The sequence below is a fragment of the Populus euphratica genome, unplaced genomic scaffold (assembly GCF_000495115.2).
Source record: "Populus euphratica unplaced genomic scaffold, PopEup_1.0 scaffold27.1, whole genome shotgun sequence".
NCBI classification, from domain to species: domain Eukaryota; kingdom Viridiplantae; phylum Streptophyta; class Magnoliopsida; order Malpighiales; family Salicaceae; genus Populus; species Populus euphratica.
The window spans coordinates 709,044-736,052 of record NW_011499899.1 but is presented as its reverse complement, the minus strand read 5'-3'; the positions used below and the strand labels follow the sequence as shown (position 1 = coordinate 736,052).

At 33.2% G+C, this 27,009-nt stretch overlaps 4 protein-coding genes across 13 annotated transcripts; 2 read left to right on the top strand and 2 right to left on the bottom strand.

The window, feature by feature from the left end:
* Positions 1–1,799: 1,799 nt before the first annotated feature.
* On the bottom strand, positions 1,800–5,587 carry APK3 (adenosine-5'-phosphosulfate (APS) kinase 3). The gene is made up of 7 exons (XM_011036078.1): positions 5,413–5,587; positions 4,656–4,804; positions 4,192–4,341; positions 3,277–3,395; positions 3,112–3,196; positions 2,396–2,442; positions 1,800–2,277 (listed from the first exon to the last, which is right to left on the bottom strand). The coding sequence occupies exons 2-7, from the start codon at positions 4,777–4,779 to the stop codon at positions 2,176–2,178; spliced, it is 627 nt and encodes a 208-aa protein (XP_011034380.1). The 5' UTR covers positions 4,780–4,804; positions 5,413–5,587; the 3' UTR covers positions 1,800–2,175.
* Positions 5,588–9,901: 4,314 nt separating this feature from the next.
* On the top strand, positions 9,902–13,070 carry LOC105132517 (uncharacterized). Its single transcript, XM_011036077.1, has 3 exons — positions 9,902–10,608; positions 11,731–11,799; positions 12,245–13,070. Exons 1-3 carry the CDS (start codon positions 10,294–10,296, stop codon positions 12,857–12,859), a joined length of 999 nt encoding a protein of 332 aa, XP_011034379.1. The 5' UTR covers positions 9,902–10,293; the 3' UTR covers positions 12,860–13,070.
* Positions 13,071–13,239: 169 nt separating this feature from the next.
* On the bottom strand, positions 13,240–14,218 carry LOC105132516 (uncharacterized). The gene is made up of 2 exons (XM_011036075.1): positions 13,653–14,218; positions 13,240–13,528 (listed from the first exon to the last, which is right to left on the bottom strand). The coding sequence occupies exons 1-2, from the start codon at positions 13,815–13,817 to the stop codon at positions 13,424–13,426; spliced, it is 270 nt and encodes an 89-aa protein (XP_011034377.1). The 5' UTR covers positions 13,818–14,218; the 3' UTR covers positions 13,240–13,423.
* Positions 14,219–20,334: 6,116 nt separating this feature from the next.
* On the top strand, positions 20,335–26,474 carry LOC105132514 (glutamate dehydrogenase 1). 10 transcript variants are annotated; one of them, XM_011036065.1, is made up of 12 exons: positions 20,335–20,501; positions 20,826–20,897; positions 21,057–21,135; positions 23,455–23,599; positions 23,711–23,824; positions 23,986–24,207; positions 24,347–24,421; positions 24,769–24,885; positions 25,005–25,255; positions 25,440–25,515; positions 25,602–25,688; positions 25,954–26,474. In XM_011036065.1, exons 4-12 carry the CDS (start codon positions 23,492–23,494, stop codon positions 26,137–26,139), a joined length of 1,236 nt encoding a protein of 411 aa, XP_011034367.1. In that variant the 5' UTR covers positions 20,335–20,501; positions 20,826–20,897; positions 21,057–21,135; positions 23,455–23,491; the 3' UTR covers positions 26,140–26,474. The 10 variants fall into 10 exon arrangements, with proteins under 10 accessions (XP_011034367.1, XP_011034369.1, XP_011034368.1 ...); XM_011036067.1 differs by having other exon boundaries at positions 21,057–21,144; positions 23,474–23,599; XM_011036066.1 differs by having other exon boundaries at positions 21,057–21,144; positions 23,466–23,599.
* Positions 26,475–27,009: the final 535 nt, after the last annotated feature.

Below are 27,009 nucleotides of genomic sequence, written 5' to 3'. Positions count from 1 at the left end.
TCTCTTGCAATGTTTCTGTTTCAAAATTCAGCAAGTAAATTATATTTGAGAATAGAAATCCAACCTCCATTTTGCATATTCACATAAACTAATCCATTTTGCAAGATATTTTTTTTTTTTGGTCATTGCATTGAAAACATAATTTTTCTATTTACTTTTAAGATTGTTCTGATGTAATAATATTAAAAATAATTTTTAAAAATTAAATAACAAAATTATTTTAATACATAAATCATTTTAAAAAACAACCTGCTCACCCAAATTATTTATATTACCAAATCTTCAGGCTACTCCCTTTTTTTTTTTTCTTTTTTTTTTATGTCCAGCTATTGAAGAATATACAGCTTCACTTTAAAGCTATCCATGTATAGATACGTCGCCCATCCAATTAGCAGTTTTCACTTTAAGTTTAGAAAAAGAATTTGAGAGCTCAATTTCTGACATCTGCAACCTGCTATTGTTTTCAAGGATGAGAATCATGCAATGAAGGAGCTTGTTTTCATCTTCAAGAATTGTTCCCTAATTTCTTTCATTTATCAGAAGAAAAAGGTAAAAATGAAATTATCTAGAAGTGGCAGATAAAATAAAAAAATAAAGACAAACAAAACAAACAAGCATAAACCAAGATTGAAAGCAATAAAATCCATACCCAGGCATTCACAATCAATACTAAATCACACATAATTCATTTTTTATTTCATTAATGGGGCCATGAAATGCAAAACCCAGCATGAAAAGAAATGGGTATTGTAAAAAATAAAAAGAAGAAAGAAAATTCATCAATCCGAATGGGAATCGTTATCTGAGTCAGCATCAGAGTAGGAGTCAGGCAGATTGGCGGGGGTCGGGTTGTAGCAAAGATAGGTCCAGAAAGAGAGAGCAAGACGCCCAAAGTGATGAAGAGGGAGACAGAAGAGGAGATGTAAAACTTGATCGCTGCTTAAGCGTTCTGGGTTGCACGCTATGTATTGACACAGATTTGCTGATACGTTCGCTATTGTCACCATCAAACTGCTGTTCAGAACCATCTCTCTGTCTCTTCTCTTCAATTTATTTGTCTGTGTTTTGTCTTTGGTCTTTGCCTGCGCTGGAGTGGTGGCTGTCCGTCTTTGGATGTTTTGTTGGGTAGTCTTATAATTGAAGATGTTCTAGTGTTTTCGTCTTATTGATTTCACTGGGGGCAGGAACGATGTCGTATTAGAGCTGTTTCAATTTCAAATGAGAATGGGCTTGGCAGTTCTTTCCGAGGCTTTCACCCACAAATCCTTTAACAATTTTAGCCGACAAGAAGTCCTTTTAAAATCTCTTACACATAATTTTGATAAAAAGAGGTTCAGTACTTTTTCTTTTTTTTTGGGTTTTGGAGGATGTCATTTTGTTTTTGAAAAAACATATTTGTTTAAATTATACTTTTATGTATTTTTAAATTATTTGATGTGTTAACATAAAATAATATTATTTTGACATATTTTCAAATCAAAACACTTAAAAATAAACCACTACTACAATATAACACATACTAAAACACCAAATATTATAGGCAAGCTCAAATATCCTTGTTCATGCATAGGCTGCTTATATCCATAATCTAACTATCATGTATTTTGATTCATTCTAAACAATGCAACCTGATAAAATGCATGTTGCTTTACCAGTTGTTCCTAGCAGGGTCATACACATCAACTTTGATGATTTCAGTCCAACAAAAATTGGATAAATGAGGATACAAGTCATAAGTTGAATGGAAGCCAGAAACCTAAAGACATGCATGTAAAAGTAATGACCCTTAGGTTTTGGTATAAATTGTTTTTGTAAACTTTTGCAAGTATTTTTCTTAAGAAAATAAGTTCACGTTTATTTGGGAGGACATGGAATCTGAAAGAGAGTTTGTCTATGGGAACGGTTGGGTATGAACCTAAAGAAACAGTGTACAGATTCAACATCCTGCCAGGTTCTCTAAACTCTGTCAATCTTGAAAACCAAAATAAATTAGCCTGGCATGAGTCCATGCTTTCAAACACAATTAGAAACTATGCAATTAGAATCTGCCAAAAGCCATATGGGTAGCCAGGAGGTGTTGATGCAGATAAAGACTGGTTCGAGTTATTATTTAGATGAGATCCTCGAACTGAGTGACTCGTTATGACACAGACAGAGCAGAATTGGTGGAGTCCATCACTGATCTTCCAGGTATCCTTTCTCTTCCAAGTAAGACACTACTTGCCCACCCATAGCAGTTGGTGTGGGGCAGACTCCATCTATCTGCTGTAATTCTATCTGCACGGATAGGATTGGAAAATAATAACTCAGTTATGCAGACTTTGGAGATTGGACAAGGAAAAACATCAGAGATATTTATGAGCACATCAGAAAGCTTAATTGTTTTAAATCATACCTCACATTGCAAAGGTGGTTCGTATGGATCATCTATGCCGGTAAAACCTGCAATTTAAACATGGTCACTTTTGGATGACGGGGGAGTGGCTGAAGACAAGGTTTGGCTGGTCCATTCAGCCATCTGGAACAAAATGTATTAATAATGGAAGGAAATGCATGATAGCAGGGGATGCTAAGAAATTCTCACAATTTATGTATGCCATCAATTTATGGTTTCGTTCTAAGGAATTGATTGCGAAACGAGTATCGAGAGTCTTGACATTTGGGAGCTGCTTTTCTTCTCTCTTTTTTTCTTATTTACATATGTTGATTTATTATTGCATTGTGTGGATGGGACACTCGAAGTGAGCCCTTCACTTAGCCAAAAGTCCTCTGCAGTTGTAATGCAGAGCTTCAGAAACTTCTAAAGAAGTGAAAAGGGTGTCATAATTCATACCATTATTCCAAAATATTCTTTGGTTCTTCTTTGTTTTTTAAGTGGTATCATTGGGTGCATTTTCTGTCAAAGAACCATCTCAACCCAAAAGTTTAAACTGTTAGGTAAGGTCCCAGGATATGATTTATATTATTCTCTAATATTTTCTAGGTCATTATATAATCTATTATTACACAACTTGTGTGTTTTCCCCTAACTAATTGGGTGCAGATGAATAGGCCGTCAGCGAAAGTGCTCAATGTATAAAAGATACAGCTAAGAAATTTTCAAAAGCACACCTTTGATCTTTCCAGCACGTGCAAGCTTGTAAAGGCCTTTAGGATCTCTTGACTCGCACAATGATAGAGGAGTGTTCATGAAAACCTGTACAGATACAAGAAATCAGCATTCCATCTCTAGGAAGAAACAAGCTCACACATAACAGCCTTCATGAGGAAACTTGCCTCAATAAAATTTGAATCTGGCAACATTGCACGGCAAGCATCCCGGTCTTTTCTGTATGGTGATATCAGACTAGCAATGCATATCATACCAGCATCTGCAAAGAGCTTTGCCACCTCCCCTAGATGAAATAGATGCAAAATAACTTAGAGATAAACAAAATAAAAAATAATGTAAACAAGCACAGCATATTACCAAAGTTGAAGTTAACAATCCTTCTAATTATCACAACCTTGAGTAAGATCTCTTTCTTTTTGCTACTGATACAATGTTTAACAATAGCCCAAATATGCAAGAGACACTAATAGTTTGTTTATAAATGAGTCTTGGAGCTGAAACTTGACCATGACCTCATACTTCAGCTTAAAAGAATTATGACGTTTAATAGTGAGCTGCAAACCTGCAGAAGTTGAGAAATTACTTTTGGTTTTTTAGCATGTTTAAATCTAGCTTATCTCTTACAGTTATCCCATTACTGGAAGTTGGGACACAGTAACTAACAAAACAAAGAGTTGGAGCTAGTAAAAGCTTCCTCAAAGACTTCCCAAAAGAACCCACAGAGCATATGGCAATCAGAACTGCTTTAATGGGAGACCAAAGAACAAGAATGCTGAACAAGGTCATATCAAATGCTGATGTTTGGACTAATTTACTACCAGCAATTAACATCTTCCAAATTACTCCAGAACTTGATAAGAACTCGTTTATCACAACACTTTCAACAAATTGTAGATCATAGCCATTAGAAAGCCATATCCAACTTCTGTTGGATACGAGATTATACATACCATGTCCAATCCCATTGAACATGTTTGTTTGTTATCTTGGAGAAGACGAAGCATCTATGATAAAAAATTAAATCTCATGGTCGTTAAGTCAAACTCCAATTATAAGGTTTCGTGTGTAATCATACTTACCAACCCTCCTTATATTTTCAGTTCGATCTTCAGCACTGAAACCAAGATCCTTGTTCAGTCCATGCCTAAGGTTATCCCCATCAAGCACATAGGACAGCTTCCCCCTAGAATACAATTGTCTATTTAGCGAAAATGCCAGTGTGCTTTTCCCTGAAATATTGACGAAGCAGTATAAGAGGGTATGGAAATTCATTAAATACCTATGATAACAGTCCAGCATCCATTTTTCTTTTGAAACTAGTTAAAATACTTGTGCCATGTAGACACAGTTTCTATGATGCTCACAACAGTTTAGATTCTTAAAGTTGATGGTACTTTGCAAAAGATATTATTTAGACGGTAATAACATCATTGTGAACAGAGCTGCACGTGATAAAAGCGGAACATGCTAATTCTGGTTCTCAATGTACGCCTGGTGATGATTGATGCAACAAAAGTAAAAGGAACTCAGTTTCACAACAAACCTGATCCACTGAGACCTGTAATCCATACAACACATCCCTTCTGGTTAATTAGTTTTTGCCTTTCCAACTTCCCAACAGGACATTCTTGCCAAAATATATTGTTGGAATTCCCCAAAGAAGACATTGAATTCTTATTCTTCCGTTATTTTCTACAGTTAGACAAGGAAATCAAAGACCATTAAACCGAGAAATTTTCTTTGAGAAAGAGAAAAATTACATTGAGAAACCACATATTCAATGACATGCTTCGATGAAAACCATGAAGGGATGCTTCTACTGCTAATTAAAATTTATGAAACTGCTCAAATTTCTCTTGAATCGATTTTCTTTGTACAATCTATTTCTTAGTCTCTTCTTGTTGTGATCCTTTTATTTTCCCCTTAAATTCTGATTTTTGCATGCATGCTACAACTCCCCTGAAAAGAAACTAAAACAACCCAGAGTACATATGAGAAAAGAAACAAAATTTCAAATGGAAAAGGAAGAAATTTTTTTCCAAATATTTTCCACAGCTTAGCAAAACCCATTGACAAGGAGGATCATGTGTGAATCCTGCTCATATTTGGACAAGAACTTCTACATAAAGATTTAGTTTTTTTGTTTTATTGAGTAGAACGACAAATCATATTTCGAGGCATCATAATAAAGAAGAAATAATGTACATTACAACTAAGTTTCTTGGAAAACCCATCAAGAAAATCACCATTCCACATCACATGAAACAAGTTTCTTCTAAGGAGAAGGTGCACAAGAATACCTGAGATTGAGAAAGAGAGAGGCCCTTTGAACGTCCTTTGTATTGTGTCGCACTATTCTGGCCCTCTTTGAGGTAGAGAGAGAGTGTTTTATTAACTCAAGTAGAGGGTGGCCGGGAGAGACGGTCTCATTGAGGCTTGAATTAAAGCGCGTCTTCCCTTTGCCTGTTGTTCTCATCTTCTGTTATAGACAAGAAAACAAACTTAAAATGACCCAAAATAATAATGGTAATAATAGTAAATTAGCTTTGTTTTCTTTCCTTTTTTTCATAATAAAATTTAAAGGTTTTTTTTTTTAAAAAAAAAGAGAATGTTAGTCGGTGCTCTAGAAATAGAGTAATACTTCAGCTTTTAAGAAAATTAAATAAAACAAATTATGTTCAAATACAATATTTTTTTATTCAAAAAAACCTTTAAAACTAGTTTTCAGTTTTTAAAATTTATATTATTTGAAAAAACACATTTTAAATGTTCTTCAATAAAAAAAAAATTTCAAATAAAAAATGAATAATATATATTTTTCTTTTATATGCAAGTATTTTTTAATAGGGTGAAATACTAAAATTATTTTTTAAATTTAGTTAAAGTTATAAATTTATTTTTTATATAAATCTATTATAAATGATTTTTTAGTTAACAGTATAACTTTTTCATAATAATTAGTTTAATTTTAATAAAAAAATATTTTTTATAATTAAATTATCATAAATATAAAATACTAAGATGATTGTTGTAAATTATGATTTTTTAATGAAAAATAGTTATAGTTTTATTATATTTTTTTTTTTTGAAAAGGAAAACTTGTTTTTTTTCAATCTACCTTAAAAAATTCAAAATTGCAAGAATAAGCCATATACTAAATAGATTGAATTGAATTATCTGATATATGTTTTTTGTTTTTATGAATCTTATGTGATGTGAATTATTTCTAGTTTTATCTTTCACAATAAATTATGAAAATAATTTCTTAAATGTATGGAAGATTTAATTCAGACATGATCTATGATGGATTTAATTCCAATGTCCAAATATTTGTACAGGACATCCTTATTGGAAATAAAAAAAGATTAAAACAATGTTAATTTTATCCAATAATTTGTTTTTAAATAATTTCCAAAAAGAAATCATATACAATGGATGAGCCCATTAGTGGAGTCTTTAAATAAATGGTCTTTGAGCATTGTTCCCTATTTTTTAGTTATTTGATTTTATTTTTTTAGTTGTATAATTTTTTGAAGTGTTATTGGTTATTTTTTTTATTATTAATTTTTTGAAGTGTTATTGGTTATTTTTTTATTATTATATTTTAAAAATTAATTTTTTATTCAAAATAAAAAATAAGTTGGCAATCCTACCAAATGGATAATTAAAATCTTTTAACAAATGATTTTGAGAAAAATATTTTAGTAAATCAGCATGATTATTTTAATAAAAATCAAATCTCCATATAGAGAGAAAATAAGGTGGTAAACAATTTTTTTTTAGGTGATGATAGTTCATGAATTTTAATACTGAGCCTCTAACTTGACGAAAGATTCTTTCTGAAACAACATAAAAAAAATATAATTATGATTATTTTTTAAATATTTTTTTGTATTAAAATATATAATATATATTAATGATAATTTTTTTATTTTTAAAAATTATTTTTGATATCAACACATTAAAATAATTTAAAAATACTAAAAATATATTAATTTATAAAAAATAATAAATAAAAAAATTATTTTTTTAAAAAAATATTTTTAATACACAAAAAATAAACAGACCAAGAAAAATATCTATCAGAGAATTGGCTGTATAAAAAATTAATGACATATTCAAAATCTCAAGTTTAAATCATGCTATAATTAGTTTTATTTGTAGTATTTTTCTCTTTTGAGTGTGGTGGTTATTGTTTTTAAAGTATATTTTATTTATAAATATATTAAAATAATATTTTTTTTATTTTTTAAAATTATTTTTATTTGAAAAATTTTTTATTTTTTTAAAATTATTTTTATTTGAAAATTTTTAAAAATAATTTAAAATAAATAAAAATTAAATTTTAATCTATTTCTGTTGAAGCGCAATTCTAAACGGAGGATTAAACCCACAAAAGAAAAGGAGTTGTTGAATTTCTCGGTAATTAATCAATCTATTTATACTCATTTTTGTAATAAAAAGAGAAACATCATGTTAACGAAGGAATGATGTCTGCAAATTCAATTATTGTGAATATTAAGGCGTGATTTGATAAGTATTTTTTATAAAATTATCGTATTCTTACAATACAAAAACTGTCTGTCGACATAACGAGGACGTGTTTAGGAGGAAAAATCAAGAAGAAAATGGCAACATTTTCGAGCAAGAAATTAAGGGGACAGCAATGCGGTCCCCTGTGATGAATCTGGACAGCCCTGCCTTCTACGTGAGGCAACAGCCATAGATACTGCCTTCTTTGCTTCTCCGTGAATGGTGGGTCCTAATGAATTTAGTGGCGCTGACCTGGAGCCATAAAAGTAGAAAAATAAGATAAATATAAAGTAAAAAGATGTAAATTTTGATGAAAAGCTGATGGGAACATTAATTTCTTTTAGATAATCTAGGCACTAATATAGTTATAATATTATAGATTGATATTATCCGTATTTGAAGAGAGTTTAGAACACCTCGAAATTAGTTTTCAAATAAGATTCTTAAAGATGATGTTTCTCTTTCATGGTTCTCTGGGAAGCCATAAATCTATGAAAATGTCATTTATGATCATATTACACACACCACCATCTGTCTTCTGAACCCTTTGTGGTGTATATCAGAGCTACCAGCGCAATGCCTAAAATCTTTCAAACTACAAATTTAAAGCCCATGTAAACACACAATGGCGCAAAGCAGCAAAAAGATAGTCTTGTTTTGCTAGCTGCACACAGTACAGACCTCAAGCATCAAAATTGTAATTTATCTGAAGCAGGATACCATGCTTAATTTGCGCAGAGGTGTTTGAAATTAAAAATGGAGTTGGTTTCCAAGTTGTGATACCATGCTTGAACGGATCTCCGGATCATTGCCATAAGAATTTCACTCATAGCATGACAAGCTCCAGGCTACTGTCGATGATTTTACATGTGTTTTATTAGGTCTGTGAGCCTATCAAAGTTATTCAGGTTCATCTTTGCGCTGGATGAAGTTCACAGAGAGGTGAGGTTCAGCTGTTGCTAGTTTAAAGGGTGTTTTCATATAACCACGGATATATATCACGTATCTTCGGAGCCAATGTATGAACAAGGATTAATTTTACTTCCCCACCTAGCTACTCTAGGTTGGGGGTGGGTCCTGGCGGGGAAGTCATAGACACCTTTCCATACTTTGTATCTGGCGTGCTTCACTTAATTTCCTCTGTAGTATTGGGCTTTGGCGTTATTTATCATGCACTTCTAGGAACCGAGACTCTTGAACAATCTTTTATATTTTTTGGTTATGTATGGAAAGATAGAAATAAAATGACAATAATTTTAGGTATTCACTTAATCTTGCTAGATATAGGTGCTTTTCTTCTAGTATTCAAAGCTCCATAATCAAAAAAGTGTTTGTGATTGTTCCAGAAGAAATGAAACAAAAGATACGGTAGAGCTAGGACAGTTATTGTATGAGGTCTACCCAATGCTAGATGCAGAGGCGCATAATACATCGATATGAACATCATGAGCTGCCCCGTAATAAAACCTGTTGTTGCTGAGGAAGACTACGAAGATGGAGGTGGCTGTCCTTACAGTTGCGACTTGCGACTGCATGTCACTCTATTCTTAGACTTTTGAAGATCACACATGGTGTCCCTAGTCTTAGAATGCTGAGAGTGGAGTTTTGGATGGAGTTTGACAGCGATGACACCCCTCCCAACTCTCTTGCACGCCATTCTCTTTTCTTAATAATCGGGCTTGTCTATTTGCACTTGTTGGTATAGGTGGTGGTCCTCGCTTACTGGGTAAGTTGTTGAAGATCGAAAGAAGCTGGTAGAGCACTTGTCAAGGGATTTGTAACTATCTCATGTCCTGGTTTTTTTGAATTATCAACCATGGAAAGAGTTGGAAAATGTGAAGGTGAACTGACTTTTAAATTTTTAAAAAACACCGTTTCTGCAGTAATAATAAACAGGATATGCATGGTGGCCATTTATAGTGGAAACTTGAGAGGTGATATAATGAATGCAACAGTGAAAGTGGCTTCTCTTATAATAGTAATTAAAATCGTTGTTCCAAGAGTTTAAGAAGAAAAATAATTTAATGGATTGGGTGCTTAGTTGCTAAGTATCTCTACAAACTGTGTTGTTCATCTTCATCTGCCTTGTCAGATCGACAGAAAAGACCCTGTGTTTTGGATGGACATCCATCATTTGTCCTAACACAGCCTTTTATGTGGCAGATTTCCTTCCACAGAATAATTATTGTTCATTAGATAAATTACATTTGATAAATGGAATATAATAAAATCCACCCTCCATTTTGCTTGTATGTTCACCTATTGAAGAAGACAATCAGGACAGCCAAAGAAGTTTGAATGGCATAGCTTCTGAGAAGATGTACTGTCAAAATACAATTTGCTTGAAATCTGAATTTTTAAATTAAATTAAATTAAATCGGTGTGGAATTGGAACAAGGAGGAGTTTTGAAGAAAAGAAATCCTTATAAACTAGTTGAGAGCAAATTAGTTTAGGGCTTCTAGGGGATAAAATTGATGAATCCTCCAAACTTCAGGGAGTACTCTTATAATTCAACAACAACAAAAAGTCGCTGATTTCTTCTCTGCATCATTTGCCATACACTCGATGTCCACAGGTTGATTCACCACCGCCACACGATACACACAGAGAGAGAGAGAGAGAGAGAGAGAGAGATGCATGAACGATAATGCAAGCGCGCCTCATCCTGGTGGGACCTATCCCCACCACAATCGACGCCTCTGCTTCATTCTCCTCCTCCAGCTCCATCATCACCGGTGGCCACAATTCCCTGATCGGTAGCTGGACCCACCATCCTAACCTTGACAATAAATCCCGCCATCGCAAAAACAACAAATGGGGCCCAAAAGTGGTAGTTGCATCATCATCGTCATCATGGGCAGCAATCAACGGCGGCGAGCAAGACCATTACGCGGTGCTGGGACTCGAGCGGACCGCCACGTCAGCCGATATTAAAAAAGCTTATCGCTTTCTTGCTCGAAAGGTAATTCTAATTATGCAGTAATTGTTTTTGTTTTTTAAGTCTGTAAATCGTAGCTATTTTTAATTCGAATACTAATCACTGTTTGCAATTTTGGAGGATTTAGGTTTGTGTTTGATTTCAAGAACCTGTTCTTGTATATAATAAATTTGGGACGAATGAGTTTATGCCGTAGTGTTTTAAGGTTAATTAATTATAGGTTTTTTTTAAGAAAAAACTGGGTCTCCTTTAAAATTAAGTTGTGGGTTTAATGCTAGCTAAGGTAATCTACAGAGTTGTGTTTGGTTAGGTTTTGAGTTCCTAAAACTTGTACTTGATGAAACAGTACGATGGAGATTTTTCCATATTGCATTGCGGAAAGTAGGTATAATTGAACTTGAATATTTCGTTGGCGAGTTTATCAGAGGAGGGTTGTTTATTGCCATCCGTGTGACTCTATATGGACTGTGCTTGAAAAGGGCTACCTCCTTTGCGTTGGTTTGCAGTTATGCAGTAAGAGTTGAAATGCTGTGTTAGAAATAGATGGATGGGATTGTTGAAAGATGATTCATACTAGAATGTGCTTAAAAAGGGCAGCTGCTACAGGATAGAATGTCTTGGTTTATTTTTTGTTGCTTCAAACAATCGTGTTGGTTTGAAGATGTACACAGTTGGTTAATAATTTAGTTTTTTAGGGTTTCCATGGTCATTGTTGGTTGATTATGCCAGAAGACATTATAAAAGGAATTGTGTACTTTTGTTTCTCCACGATTTACTACAGTGCTCATGCCTTCTCCGGGGCTCCAAGCAGTGTCGTGATATCCACACACAAGCACGCACGCACGTATCAGCTGCAATATTTCAGGGCCCAATGTCCTTGATCTTAACATCACTTGTTAAATTCATGCACGTTACATTCTAACTCTCTCTCTAGTTCTCTCATATGATTCATGTTATTTATACCTTCTTTTAGCCTTGTGACTGAGGCTTTAGATATTGACTGTCATTTACCATGAATAATTACTTCTTCTAGATTCATTTTGTTTGAAAGGCTCATAAAAGATTACCATACTTATTCAAGAACTGTCCCCAAGATGTTTGCTGATGGTTTTCTCCTTGACACGCGTTCTTGTATTATGGTTGCAGTATCATCCTGATGTCAGCAAGCATTCACAAGCTGGGGAGCTGTTCAAGAGCATTCGGCATGCATACGAAGTGAGAAATCCTTAATAACCTTCTTGGTGTTTGTTCTGCTAATTACTGATTTTATTATAAGGATGAGAGCTTAAAATAGTCTATATTCCTATCTGGAGAAAAACAAGCATGGGTGCAGTGGGGTAGAATGACAACCCTTGTTGGACTGGAAAAATTCAAGCGGTGTACTAGTCTTGTTTTAAGTTCTTGGCAACTTCGAGATGGTTTGTTGTATGGAAAAATTAGAACATTGAAAAACTGACTTTTAGTAACTGATTTTCCCTAAATCCACTTGGAAATAGTAAGAGTGTCGGTTGATGAGATTTAAGGTCTTGACCGAGTGTAATGTGGTAGTTGCTTTCTTTTCCTCTTTTCCTTTTCTTTTTAGTTTCATGGGTATTGTATCATTTTAATTTCCATTTTCCAGACTGTATATTTACCTTCTCACAAACCATTTCTTAAATAGATACTCTCTAATGAAGTGACAAGGACTCAGTATGATCGAGTACTTAGGTTTCAAGAAGAAACTGGCAGGTCATATAGCAAAAAACAATACCATACACCTGAAGTTGAAAACTGGGTAAGGATATACAGGTGGGCTGAAATGAAGCGCAAAACAAGAAGCGAGAGATATTGGGAGCATTATAACGTGAGTGAGGGTCCTTCATTCTACAGTGAGACAGAGGAGGAAGCCGAAGAAGGAAGCCTAGATCAGGAAAGAGGCCCTTTTAGCGAAGTGCTAAGATCTGCATTTATCTCTCTCTTCTTACTGCATACTTTTGGATCTCTATTATCTCTCGCCTTCAGCAGTCTCATGGCTTTGTTTGACAGACAATTGGATGCTGGGTATAAGATTGGTTATTTGATTGCATGGATTTTGGGTGGGAGAGGTGGGATCTCGCTTGTTCTGTGTCTCCAATTTGCTAGCTGGGCATGTGGAAAGAGGAGCAGCAGCATGGTTGCTCTGGTAGTGGTAGCCATGTGGATTGGTTCAAATCTTGCTAGGTTTGCTCCACTCCCGCAAGGTGCTCTCGTTACACTTCTGTACATGTCTATCAGGCTGCAAGCGGACCTAAATTGAAGCGTTCACTGCTGGTTGTCCATCAGCATTGCGTCAATGATATTTGCTAGTCCGAAAATCCTTTTTACTTGTGTTCTAATGCACAGCACAACATCTGTGCCAATTATAACATGGGATTCTTTTCTTTTCTTTTCTTTTTGATCCGGAGGCAAATTGGACCTTGTATTATATATGTATATATGTAAGAAATTTAGCCTGCTCTCATTCTCTATGCTGTCAAGACTCAATAGTCTGTCCTGCTCTCATTTCCTGAACTTTCATCTGCTCAAAAACAGAAATTGAATCAAGAAATATTGAGGTCTTCAATTTGAAAGTTTCAGATATAACTACTGGACTTTGATTATCTGCCAATTTATGGTAATTCAAGTGTGGTGCGAAAATAATGCTAAATCTAATTTCATTAATCCATGCCCTAGCAGGAACAAAACACAGACCTCTTATTCCATGCCCTCCCATCCTCAACAGCAAGCGAAAGAGAGATTACAATTTTTTTCGCCCCCGTGATACAGAGATTATTATTTTTCTAAGAAGAACATATAAATCGGAAACGGCCATGGTCAAATGCTATAAGCTTTTCAATGTCTCATCTTTCTTCATCTCCTTAAAATTCCTCCATAAGTACCTCCCACTAGCCATGTCGACAAATACCCAGAATCCATTTTGAATAATCTGAAAAGAAAGCCCAATAACGAACAATTATCAAGACCGGTACCAAGAAAAGGAGAAGAAAAGAATTCTTGATTGGACATAAAGGATCATAAAGTTAAAGAATTCATTCTCGATGGAAACATACCCTTTTGAAATTGAATTCTTGTTTATCTCTCAAATAAGTCTTTTCAGCAGTAGAATCATCGGAAACAAAATCATCAATCTCGGGCGATGATCGTACTGTCCTCCATGCAAAATATCCGGCTAAAACGGCTGAGAAGAACACCAAGATAAACCTTAAAGGACACATATCAATCTTTCGAGAAACACCAAAACAAGCAACCCTCTGCGCCTGTCTTGCAGTAATTAAACGAAGAGAGGTTGAGTCGACTTTCCGTTTTTGCACGCCCTTCTCCTTCTCAATGCCTTTGCTTTATCAAATGCAAGGATTGTTGAAATCGCGTTTTGGTTGAAAAGAAGCACCTAGATCTTTACGTAGTCAATGGCAGCTCCACCGATCACCTACCGCTACGTGTGCGCACATGGTCATCTGCTAGCACATAATGACAATTGTGGTCGCCATTTTCTGGTGGTAATGATTTTGATAATGCGAAGTGCTCAACTGTCAATAGTTTAGGCTTGAAATGTCCAGAGCAAGCCTGGATCAAGAATGAAGAAGTTTTCTTTCCATTTTTTTCCCCCTCAAAGTCAAAAATGATGATCATATATTTGTGATGATCGGGAGTTAAATTGGATGAATTATTATCTTTAATGGAGGGCCGATGTTTCAGAGTTTTACAGCGCAATACTACTAATTTTTTACATGCAATCTGAGTTTGTTAATAATTTATGAGCCCTAAATAACGCATTAATTAACCTAAATCATATGATTAGTTGCACCAATTATCTTGTTGTCTAGGAATATGAATATATAAGGACATACGTACCATGATGTAATTCATATCAATAAATAATTCTTTTTTTATACATATATTAAAAAATTATTTAAATATATTCAAGCATGGAGTTCCATCAAGTTGGATAATACCCCTAGGCCAACATGCTCAAATAGATCGGGTATTATTACCCATTTTCACCTTCATCTCCATAAAAATAAAAATAAAAGTCTTTCTATATTATTTTCAGTAGGGTAAATAGGATTCTAAAATGTGTTTTTTTTTTGTTTAAATTCTAATTATCAATTAAAAAGTTTATGGATGCATTTAATTAAATATATTGAGAACTATTTGCATTAATAAATATAAAAATATAAATAAAGTATTAACGTGTTTATTTAATTCATTTTTATACAGATCAAATATTTTTTTAACACAAAAAAAATAATATATAAATACTATTAACATTTTTTTTAATATTGAGTAAGAAATATAACCGTAAATTAAAAAGTCGATGTTTTATATGATAAAATATAATAAATATTATATGTGTTAATAGAAATATATAAGATTTCAAGTTAATTTTCAACATAAAAAAAAAATAAAATAATATTGTATTGTTACATTGAAACATTATTTCCTTAGCCTTATATAATAATTTTTCACAAAAACATTTACAAAATAAATTACAAAAGAATAAAGATAAGGACAAAGTGTAGAGTGTAGAGTGATAAATACTTAAAATGTAAAAAATAATATTTTTTTAAAAAAATATATAGAAAAAAATAAAAAACTAAAAAAATATTATAAAAAAATGAAGATAAGAGAGAGAAAAATAATGATAAATAAACCAAGTGTAAAATGATAAAAATATTAAAGATAAAGATAAAAAAAAAAATTATTTAAAAATAAAAATAAAAATTATAATCGTATCAACACTATAAAATCACAAGATTTAAAATAATGTCATTTTCGCATGAAAACACCGTTTTCTTTTATACATGTATAATAATTACCATTCTTATTTGAGTTCTTGGGCTTCTCTTCTTGTCCCGAGAATTTGAGCTTTTTCATTTTAGATGGCAACTTATAGAGTATTGTAGTTGGGCCGAACTCCGAGAATTTTGTTGAAGATTTTATATAAAAGAATTATGGAAACTAAAATTAAAATAAAAAATAAAAACGGTGAAATAATGACATAAATAAAGGTTAATTTTCTCATTTAAAAGCTATTTAGAAAAGCGTGTAAATCTATTCTTAAAAAAATTAAATTTTTATTAAAAAAAATTTTCATGTTTTGAATTATTTTAATATGTTGATTTTAAAAATAACTTTTAAAAAATATTTAAAAAAATAATCACAACAAATTTCTTATTCTTATCTTTAATTGCAAATGAATGATGGATAAGGAGGTCTTTCTCATACAAAATGATAAAGAAAGTTCATAAATCAAAACAATCCAAGCTCTAGCTGCCGTAATGGTGACCATTGCAGCAAAAAGCAAATGTTTTTATTTTTGATAATGATCCAAAGACAAAAGTTAATGTTTTTATTTTTGATAATGATCCAAAAACAAAAGTTCGTGCTCCTTTAGTGTAATGGAATCTATGTGACGGCTAGAAAGCTATAGTTTCAAGTTTAAATTAAACACACGTCAGAACTCTAATTAATACTAGATAAATCTTAATCCAAATTACAAAAATACATAGTTTTATTCTGTAAAAGTTCAAAAACAATTACAATAATAATTAAAAAAAAGTTGAGCTTTTGAAATGAAATTAATTTAGTAAATCTGAGTGGCGGAATAAGTTGGAAATAATTTAAATTCAAGATCAGCATAAAAAATTATAATATTTAAAAAAATTCAATTTTTTTATTAAAATTAATTTTTATATATAATTTTTGAATCGTTTTGATGTGTCTAATTCTAAAAATAAAAAATATTATTTTAATATACTTTAACATAAAAATATATTTTAAAAACCAAGAATAATCAAACTTCTAGAAAATAACAACTTCTAGAAGGGTTTAAGATAAATATAATTTAATTAGGGCAAAATGTTAGTCGTCAGCATGTGATGTGATTCCCACGCAACAAACAAGAAGGAATCTATTGACATTATTTACATGTGCTTATGGAAGTGGTGGTATGTCATAGATTCTGAGACGGATTTCCATCAACGTTAATTCTCCCTCGCTAGTGGCCTCTCCCGCTACCATACCCTTCATGCCTCTTGTTTTCAACACCGGGGTCCCATTTTTATTATTTTTTAAAACCTATTTGTTCATGTGTTTTAAAAATATTTTTAAAAATTTTGAATTTTTTTTATTTTTTATTAATTTCAAATTAATATATTTTTAATATTTTTAAATCATTTTAATGTGCTGATATTAAAAATAATTTTTAAAAAATAAAAAAATATTATTGGCAACAACCACATTTCCAAACAAGCTTTTATTATTATTGTTTAACCTATTTTTTTAATATTTTAAAAGATTTTATTTTTTTTATCTGATATATTAATATTAAAAATATTATCAAATAAAAATACTTTAAAAAATAATCATTATCAAAATTTCATATATCCCGTGAACCTCACCACTTCTTTGGAATTTAGTAGCCATTTTAATTGAATTAATTCAAAAAGAAAAGGAATCAACCTATCTTTTACATAGTACTATTCACTTTATTCGATTGATCAACTTGGTTAATGTCTAGTGTAGTTCCCACAGGGAATCCCTTTTCTTGCTCATCCCAATTTATTGGGAACTAAAACATCAAAATAGCAGTCTTATTTTCTTCAAGCCACCTACCTCACAATGAGGATTCTCACGTAAAAATAAGTTTTTTTATTTATTTTTTAAATTGAAACTAGGCCAAAAAAGAAAGAGAGAAGACTGATATATTTGCAGGAAGTTTCCTTGATTCTGGAGAAAGTGGGAGCGTTGATTACCTCAGTAACGAATATAAAACTCAAAAAACCCTCAATCTTTATTGTTTTTTGGAATCTGGGTCTTATTGGAACCCATAATAAGAACTACATGGAAAATATAAAACGATCGAGCCCTAGAATTCTTTGCATGTAAACAAGAAGCTTTTGCGGGTGGGTAATGGAGGGGCCGGAAAGGGCTCAGTGGGGATCACTTTATATCCATTTCCTTTATCTCAAAGCACACTTTCAGGGCAATGGTTTTCCAAGAGTTGATGTAGTGGAATACATCCTTTTGACCCTCCATCTCCAGCTGCTTAACTTCAGTATTACAAACAAAAATTAAGATCAACAACAATGGTTTTCTAGGCCCAGCTAGCTTTTATAACGAGCAGCAACAACTTTTATAATGATAGTCGACTCATGCATTAACAGGAAGAGTTGCTTCCCATTTGCCAATAATTCTTGACTGTGGTCAATAAGTCTCATTCAAACTGGAAACAATGATTAAACATAAGGGTTTCTATCTTTTAGAAAAAGAAAAACAGAGAGAACAACATAGGGTCGGATAAGATTTAGGTATCTTAAACATTATATCTTTTACGTTTGAAGATGTTTTCACTGCATTTATATCAAGTCAAAGTGTGTGCGTATAAAATCCACACTTTAAGTTAAATTTTAAAATTATAATAATAATTATTTTTATTTTTATACTAACTCGATTAATAATCAACCCAATCTAGACTTAGCTTCAAGTCGACCCCCTAGTTAAGTTTTAGAATTATGATAATAATAATAATTTTTATCTTTATATTGACCCGAGTCAATAATCAACCTGATTTGTGACCTGGACCTTGTTTCGAGTTAGCTCTCTAATCAAGTTTTAAAACTATAATAATAATTATTTTTATCCTTAGATTGACCTACATCAATGATCAACTGACACGGGTTGATCCCCCTAGTCGAGTTTCAAAAACTATGTTGGCCAAATCAACCTAAATTAATCCTTTTACAAAGAATTGGACTTGATTGTCCTGCCTTTTTTAATTGGAAAAATAATTTCTCCTTTAAAACAACCTTATAGTACTAAATATTTTTATAAAGTATTTATTTATAAATATTATAAAGACTTTGAGGGCAAATAAACTCAAATTTAATAGGTTTAAAAACCCTGAAAACCCAAAACTCATAATCTTAGGCAACATGCCTAGGCAAAAACACTCATGGGCTTAGCCTTGAGGAAGAGCTTAACTATCATGGGCTCAACCTTGAAAAAGAGCTCAATGTCATGGGCTCAAGTTAGGAGAAGAGTAGGTCAAATTTTTTTTTATAAAATTTAATTTTCAATTAATTCAATATCGAGGGATGAAATTAAAAAAAAAAAGTCAATAAAAAATAAAAAAAAAATAACTCGAGTCAATCTAAGTTAACCTACCAAACTCGCATCCTAGGTCATGTGACTGCGATAACCTAATAAAAAAATTAAAGTAAATTATAAATCCTAATTTTTAATCAACCTAATGTTAAAGGATTAAATAAAAAAACTCAATTAAAAAATACAAAAAAAGACTCGAGTCAATCTTCCAAACTCGTGACCCAAGAAATAAAACCAAGATAACATCATAAAAAATAAATGTAATTTTAGATCAACCAAATGTTGAATGATAGAATTGGAGAAAAAAATCAACTGAAAAGAACAAAAAAAAACCTAAGTTAACTTTTTAAACCTATGACCTAGGTTATGAGATATAGATAAGCAAATTTAGTATTAAATGTTAAAATAAAAAATAAAAAACTAAATATTTAGAGAAAAAATATATTATTAAAATGAATAATATTTTATAAAGAGAAAAACAATGAATTTCCTTGTCAATCAGTTATTGTTAATAAAAAAAAGGTTAGAGTTTAAATATTGATGAATTTTTTACTTTTGGTTATACTTTTTTAAATATAAATGGAATACTAACGTTTAACATCATCATTTATAAAAAATCTAATTAATAAAAATAAAAAATCTAATTACTTTCTTACATGAGTGTTGATGATCTCACGAACATAAATTAATGGAAGACAAATACGTCACGAAGAACAATTAGGTCATGACTCGTACGAAAGCTATTAAATTATATATTAATGGCCTTTGGTTCCATTGAGGTATCAAAACAAATGAAGAACAACGCTTCATCATATTGCAGAATCAAAATGAGAGATCCCCCTTTCTCATCTAAGCTTCCATAGAAGTCCACTAGGAGCTTTCTACACTAAATTATATAAATTTTCACATTAACCTGTGGCCTTTACATATTTTATACAAAGCATTTCTTTCCTAGCTCATAATAATAGTTATTTTCCTTGTAAATCTTAACATGAGGATAGAGGAACAGATCCACTTAATAATCAAGGTAATCGTCTAGCAATTGAAGATGGAGAAGAAGGAAATAATAATGAAAAAAAAATCAGATTTCTCGTAATGGCGTGGCTAAAGACCACTCCATCTTGGAAATTGCCTAGGAAAGTCTTCACTAACAATCTACCGTGTCCACTCTTGGAATGGAATAATATTATATAGAAGATGTAATCGAATCGTTTGTATCCTGTAAAGTGGCCGGCCGGAGGGAGAGTTGCCGTCGTGAATGTTACGAGCTCGCTATCTAGGATTAGTCATGAATGATATGAACTAGCTAGAGTAGTTGTTTTCGTGCTCGAGAGTAGTTGTTTTCAGGCGTTAAATTAGAAGCTTTAACAATTCCAAGATCAGTATTAGACTCCTTGAATTGAATTATCACAGTAATTCCATTGCTAAGGAGAATATATATCGACGTGCACCAATAATTGAAAAGACGACACAGCAATTTCACCAGACTTTGATCATTAATTTGTCGTGATTGAAGGCATGCATGTTCTTCTCATTCTTTATGTAATCTTTTTGGCTGATAAACGACGGTACATGAAAAGCAAAGATTTAAATAACCAGTAATGGACACTCATCTTTCTGTTTCACACACCACCATGATCACAGTCACTAAAGGCACATTGCCCAAACCAGTCTCTATAAAACCCATACCTAGTTAGCACCTGACAAATCTTCAAGAAAATCAATCATGGGTTTCGCGTAGGATTCACGTCCATGCAGTAACGTTTGCCAAGCTTGAAGATTTTGTTTTCCACGTATGATGATTCTCTCTTTCTCTGACTTTTCCATCTATCTTGAAACATTCTCTTATGATGATCAATCACCAAGTGTATATAACCTCCGACACCATTAATGGATGGAGAGTGGCTTTGAGGCTGTCTTGTGAGCATAGTAGGGGTATCATATTCTTACCTGAAAAGCTAGCAGCATGTTGAAGATACATATATATGATATCAGAAATATTTAGATTTGGCTTGGCAAGTACATGGGGAGATAATAATAAAGTCTTCTTTCTTGGATTCTTAAGGAATTTGATTCTCATTCTGTCCTTCCTTTTTTTTTACACTATTTATTCATAGATTTGGTGCTTCACTTGGATCATCGCTGATAAATTTTGGAAGAGACCGAGCTGTCGTCTTCACTGTCTTGAGGTAAAGATCTTCTGTCGCGCCCTCTTTATACATGTATCATATGGATTTTGTTTTGTTTCTTTTCAGGGTAGTACAAGAGAAAACCTGCCTGTCGCACCCATGCACAGGGAGTTAGGTTAGCAGCATTTCGTTTAGTTTTTCGTGAAATGGCCATTTCAGGTGCTGCGCATCAAAAACGAAGCCAAAAGGACTAAAGTGCTGGGAAGATTGTGGCTTAATTGCAGATCCTTTTTGCTTCACTGAGGAGGTTAGAGAGGAGGCTTTTACGTCCTCATTTTTTGCTCTTCTGGGCTTCACTGTTTCATGACTTCATGCCCCCGTGACCTCACTATATATATATATATAAGCTCTACAGTAAGAAATTTTATTCCCCACCCTTGAATTTATGTCGTGACCCTTACACTTTGGAGGCCAATATTTATATTTGGCTTTCGTTGATGGGCTACCATTTACAAATTTCAGTCCTTTTTTTAAGGATATCCTCCACAATGGTCTCCGAGCAGCCTTTCCTGGCTCTGCGACGTTGATTGCTTTCACACAGTTTTTCAATTGCGTTGGATTTATTTAATTACAAGAGCAAACGAAAATAACATTTTAAGTTAAATTTCTGGACTCTTCAATTGTTCGTACCCTTGTTCTTACAAATCAAGTATTTGTTTTTTCTTTTCATTAAATTATACTGCTTGAAAATATCAGAAAAGAAAAACAATTTTTTAAAAAAAATTATGAACAAGTTATTTGTGGATGTGCTTTGCCATGATAATCTGCTCTGCCATGAACATCGGCAACGTTGATGAGGTTTTGATCAAGACACTCACGTTGTCTGCTATCACACAGGAAATTAGGAAATGAAATCCAGTGTACCAAATCCGATTATGATCTTCATAATTAATTCCCATTCAATTCTGATCCTTCACCAAATACCCACCTACGACTCCATCCCTTTATGCTGATACAAAGCACAGAAAAAACAAAAAAGGAGGCAGCTTTCCTTCTTTCTCAGCTTATATATATAATGGCTCTTTTCGCCTTTGGTTCATCATCTTGGAGTTTTGGCTTGTCTGCTCTCTCTTGACAACTCCATGTAAGCAACCCATTCCCTTCTCTGTGTTGAATTTGGCTGTTGCCAACAGTAAAGTTAAGCATGGTCTTTAGAGCCATGAGTTTTTTACTGGTTTAAAATTGTCCTTTCCTAGGTGATGGTGATGGTGATGGTGATCTTGTACAAAAAAATGGACAGATTTTCCAACAATTCATCTTGTGTGTGTATTATGATATTATTATTATTATTATTATTATTATTATTTTTCCAACAATTCATCTTGTGTGTGTATTATGATATTATTATTATTATTATTATTATTATTATTAGAGAGAAATTAATTTTAAATTTTAAATAATTTATTGAACATGTTAAAAATGTCTAATTTTATACTTCGAGTTAAAAATCATCTTGACAGAGTCATTAAGCCATGATTTGCATTTATTTAATTTAAAAAGATTATTCAACTGATTCTCCTACACATGTTTCATGGTCGTAGTAAACGCTGATAGGGATGGCACTTTGGATACACTTCAGATTTTTTTTCCGACCATTGCACGAAAGTTGTAGTCAAACAAAGCCACGTTCCAGAGTTGCCACCCGCCACATTTTCCAATTTTAATTTTAGTGCCATGGTTCTTTGATCCTGGCGTGGACTTGTCTTTGAGTTAACCGGAGAACGGTGGATTTAGTTCCGGTGAGTAAGATACTGATCCAAAATTATCACCGGATCATTAATTTCGGTCCCCGATAGCTTGTCTAAGAATACCGTTGGATTTCAAAACTAGAAAAAAAGAAAAAAAACGTGGCCGCGTTTCTTTGATTGGCAGCAGTAGAATACAATCATAGCTTTACTGCATAATTTTCTATATGGTTTTCGCACTTTAGAGAGAGATTGTCTTGGTTGATTTACGTTAATCTGTAGGCTTATAGAGATTAGTTGATAATGTTGAGCAAGGAAGGTATCCAAGCCTCAAGAGTTGGGATCTTGGCAAGATTAATTGCTTCATGATTTTGAATGCCTTGTAAACTACATGAATATATTCATTGCATCTGATACTTCTGAACTCTTTTGACCATGATATTTAACTCATAGCATATTTCTTCTTAGGTCTTTGTATATAATAAACCATTATGATTATATATGAAGCTTTTTAAAGAGTTTGTCTTCTTTGACCAATGAAGTTTTAACGATGATCATTTGTTAATTTTGCCCTTTCAAGACCTCGACGGGCTCAAAAAATGAACCTGATTAGTCTCCTCTCAGAAGTGCTATATTATATTTTCAGATTCTTAATACACAACGTGGTGTAAATTGATGGCATTGCTGATGAATTAGTTTTCTCATTACATTAATGGAGTCTAGATCTTGTTGATGTGGATGAGTCTATCTCTTGTATTGTCTTCCATAATATATTCAAATGACTGTTTTATGTAGCCTTTGACTGATTGCTTTGTGGGAAGCTATAAATTGGTCTATTTTCCTCGTCTTTATCCACAAACAAGGGACTAACTTCTGTGATTAGCTCTTCAGACAGTTTCGGGAGCAGTCATGAATGCATTAGCGGCAACCAACAGGAACTTCAAGCTGGCAGCTAGGCTGTTGGGGTTGGACTCCAAGCTTGAGAAAAGTTTGATTATTCCGTTCAGAGAAATCAAGGTGAATACAGAAGTTGTTTAAATCTATATAATTTTTTAATACCCTATACAACTGGCCTATTCATGTGTGTCCTGCTGTTGTAATGGACTTTGATGGGGAAAAACATTGCAGGTTGAATGCACCATACCCAAAGATGATGGCACTTTGGCATCTTTTGTTGGGTTCAGGGTTCAGCATGACAATGCCAGAGGCCCTATGAAGGGAGGAATCAGATATCACCCAGAGGTACTTTACATTATCACTTTAGCTGTGGCATTATTTTGATTTAATGCCAAAAGCGAGTTCTCTTTCTCTTTAGCAAGATTTAGCAGTCAAATCTTGCAGAGAGCATGGCTAAAGAGGTATATATTGAGTTTGATTTCTGATAATAATATGGATGATTTTAGGTTGATCCAGATGAAGTCAATGCATTAGCACAACTTATGACATGGAAGACGGCAGTGGCAAATATTCCCTATGGCGGGGCTAAAGGTGGAATAGGATGTGATCCAGGGGAGTTAAGTGTCTCTGAACTAGAACGACTTACCCGGGTGTTCACTCAGAAGATACATGATCTGATAGGAATCCACACAGACGTTCCGGCTCCTGATATGGGAACTGGTCCACAGGTTGGGCACTGAAAGCATGTCTTGTTGCCAAGGATATATTACTTTGTAGCATGAAACAGATGAACTGAAAAGAGTTTGTGTGTTTATTTTTACTTCATTGATGACTATACTAAGATATGCTTGTTATTTGGTTAAACAGACTATGGCGTGGATACTTGATGAGTACTCTAAATTCCATGGCTACTCACCTGCTGTTGTTACTGGAAAACCAATTGTAAGTACATTTAACTCTTAATTGTAGTGTAGTTGTCATTTCCTGTAGCCTTCCACTTTCGCTAATTTTTTTAATACACCATCCAGCTGTTTGACAGAAAATTTTGGAGTTCTTTCTGCTTTGCTTCTGAGTGTTGACATTTAATCTAATGCATTAAATAGTTTATGTTCTTGTTTATGATGGGAGATACAGGGTTTTAGTATTGATTTTTTTTTTTTTATCTGAGTTTCTCCTAGTCCATCTAAATGGGCATCTTTTAAAATTGCAGCATTTAGTCTTGATGCAAATTTTTTTCTTGCAATAAATTGACGGTCCTTTTTGTTCTCTTCTTCTTTGTTTTAAATTAGGATCTTGGTGGATCTCTAGGCAGAGATGCTGCCACTGGACAGGGAGTGCTCTTCGCAACAGAAGCCCTGCTTAATGAGCATGGGAAGACCATATCAGCTCAACGATTTGTCATACAGGTGCACTTTGAACATTATTTCAGCTTAGTTGATCATTGACTCAACGACATTGTGTTGCTTGCCCTAGCACGTTTCATGCATATAAGGTTAATTAATCTAAATGGAGGTGTTGGTTTCAGGGTTTCGGAAATGTGGGTGCCTGGGCTGCCCAACTAATCAGTGAACAGGGTGGGAAGATTGTTGCCATAAGCGACGTCACTGGAGCTATAAAGAACAGCAAAGGGATTGATATTCCAAGCTTACTCAAACATGCCAAGGAACATAAGGGTGTGAAAGGATTCCATGGTGGGGATCCCATAGATCCCAAGTCAATACTAGTCGAGGACTGTGATATTCTCATTCCAGCAGCCCTTGGAGGTGTCATCAACAGGTCTATTTTTCATAACAGAAGCTCTTTTCTTATCAAAATATTCACTGACGAGGGATTTTCCTCTGAAATAGATTTTAAATGCAAATAAGATTTTGTTTCTAATAAAAAGATATTCCTTCTCCTTTATATTGGTCTTGAAAGTGTGAATTTTCACCTAAACGTTGTTCTTTTTGTCTGATAAAAGGGAGAATGCAAATGATATTAAAGCCAAATTCATTATTGAAGCTGCCAACCATCCAACTGACCCTGAGGCTGATGAGGTTAGTGCCTGCTTGAGGTTTAGAGTTATAGACGGCCACGCAAAATTTTGTGAAATGATGATTGTTTTTCTTTTGTCTTTCCACAGATTTTGTCAAAGAAAGGAGTTGTTATTCTTCCAGACATTTATGCTAACTCAGGAGGCGTTACTGTTAGTTACTTCGAGTGGGTGCAGGTATAGAATGTCGCTTATCTGTGATAGCTACATCTCCTTGCAGCTTGTCACCATGGCCTTCTAATCCTTTTATTCGCATTTTCTATGATGATACATTCAACTTTGAATACTTGAATGATCAAGAGGAGAAAAAAGCAAGTCCAAATTCTAGGATTTTTTTCCCCTATATTCTGACAACCTTCTCTACTTTTTACATGTAACACTGAATCAGGACTCCTTGTCAGTAGCACATCTAATAATGTTTTTTGTTGTCTGTGCATTGCAGAACATCCAAGGATTCATGTGGGATGAAAAGAAAGTGAACAGCGAACTAAAGAATTACATGACCAAAGGTTTCAAAGATGTGAAAGAAATGTGCAAAACCCATGATTGTGATCTCCGTATGGGAGCCTTCACTCTAGGTGTTAACCGTGTTGCACGAGCTACCGTTCTTAGAGGTTGGGAAGCCTGAGATGCCTGCTACTCTGAATAAAGATGAGGCTTCAACGGGGCCACTTATACTTGTGGAGTTTAAACAAGGTTTTGTTACATGTATTGCCCTACTTTCCTCCTCACCTGAGTTTCTACCCCTAAGGTGTTTCTCTACGCTCTGCAAATTCTCCTACAAAGAACAGAGACTTGAAAGGAGGAATTCCTTAGTTTTATTGTAAGCTTTTTTGGGTGGAATGATTTGAACTTGGACACCCAATTTCTTAAACCTCAGCCTTGAGGCCTTTATCTCTGAACATTGCAAGTTTTTAATTACATTAAGGGTTTGATTAGATTCCTAATCATAATCAGTATTAAGATGTGTTTCAACTTTCAAAAACCCATGGAGAATCCCAAGATGGTAGCTTTTTAGCTTGTTCGCACTAGAAAAGTTTCAAGAAACCTAGCATCAATCAAATTCATTGGATTTGACTAGCTACATTACTTAGATTTGATTAAAAAAATATGGGACTAGGTTTATATTTTGGATTTTTTCACTAAAATGCTACATCATGTTTTGTATTTTTATTTTTTATTCTCTACATAGACTATCATCTTTCAAACAATCACATTAGAAGTTTTTATTCATCTTTTTTCAAGTCTCAAATTAGTTTTGCTAGAAATCCTATAAACATGTGAAAAACAATTAATGAGTTGTTTCTAGCTAGCATTATACTTGTTTTTCTAATTTATTACTTCTTATCCTATCTGAGTTTGTGTTCGTTCTATATAAAGAATATTAGGTTGTGTTAAGAGTAAACATTTTATTTTATTTTATTTTATTTTTTAGCTTTGTTAAGCTTCTTGCCTAATTTAAATTAGTTTTGCAATGTATTATAATTTTCATTAAGAT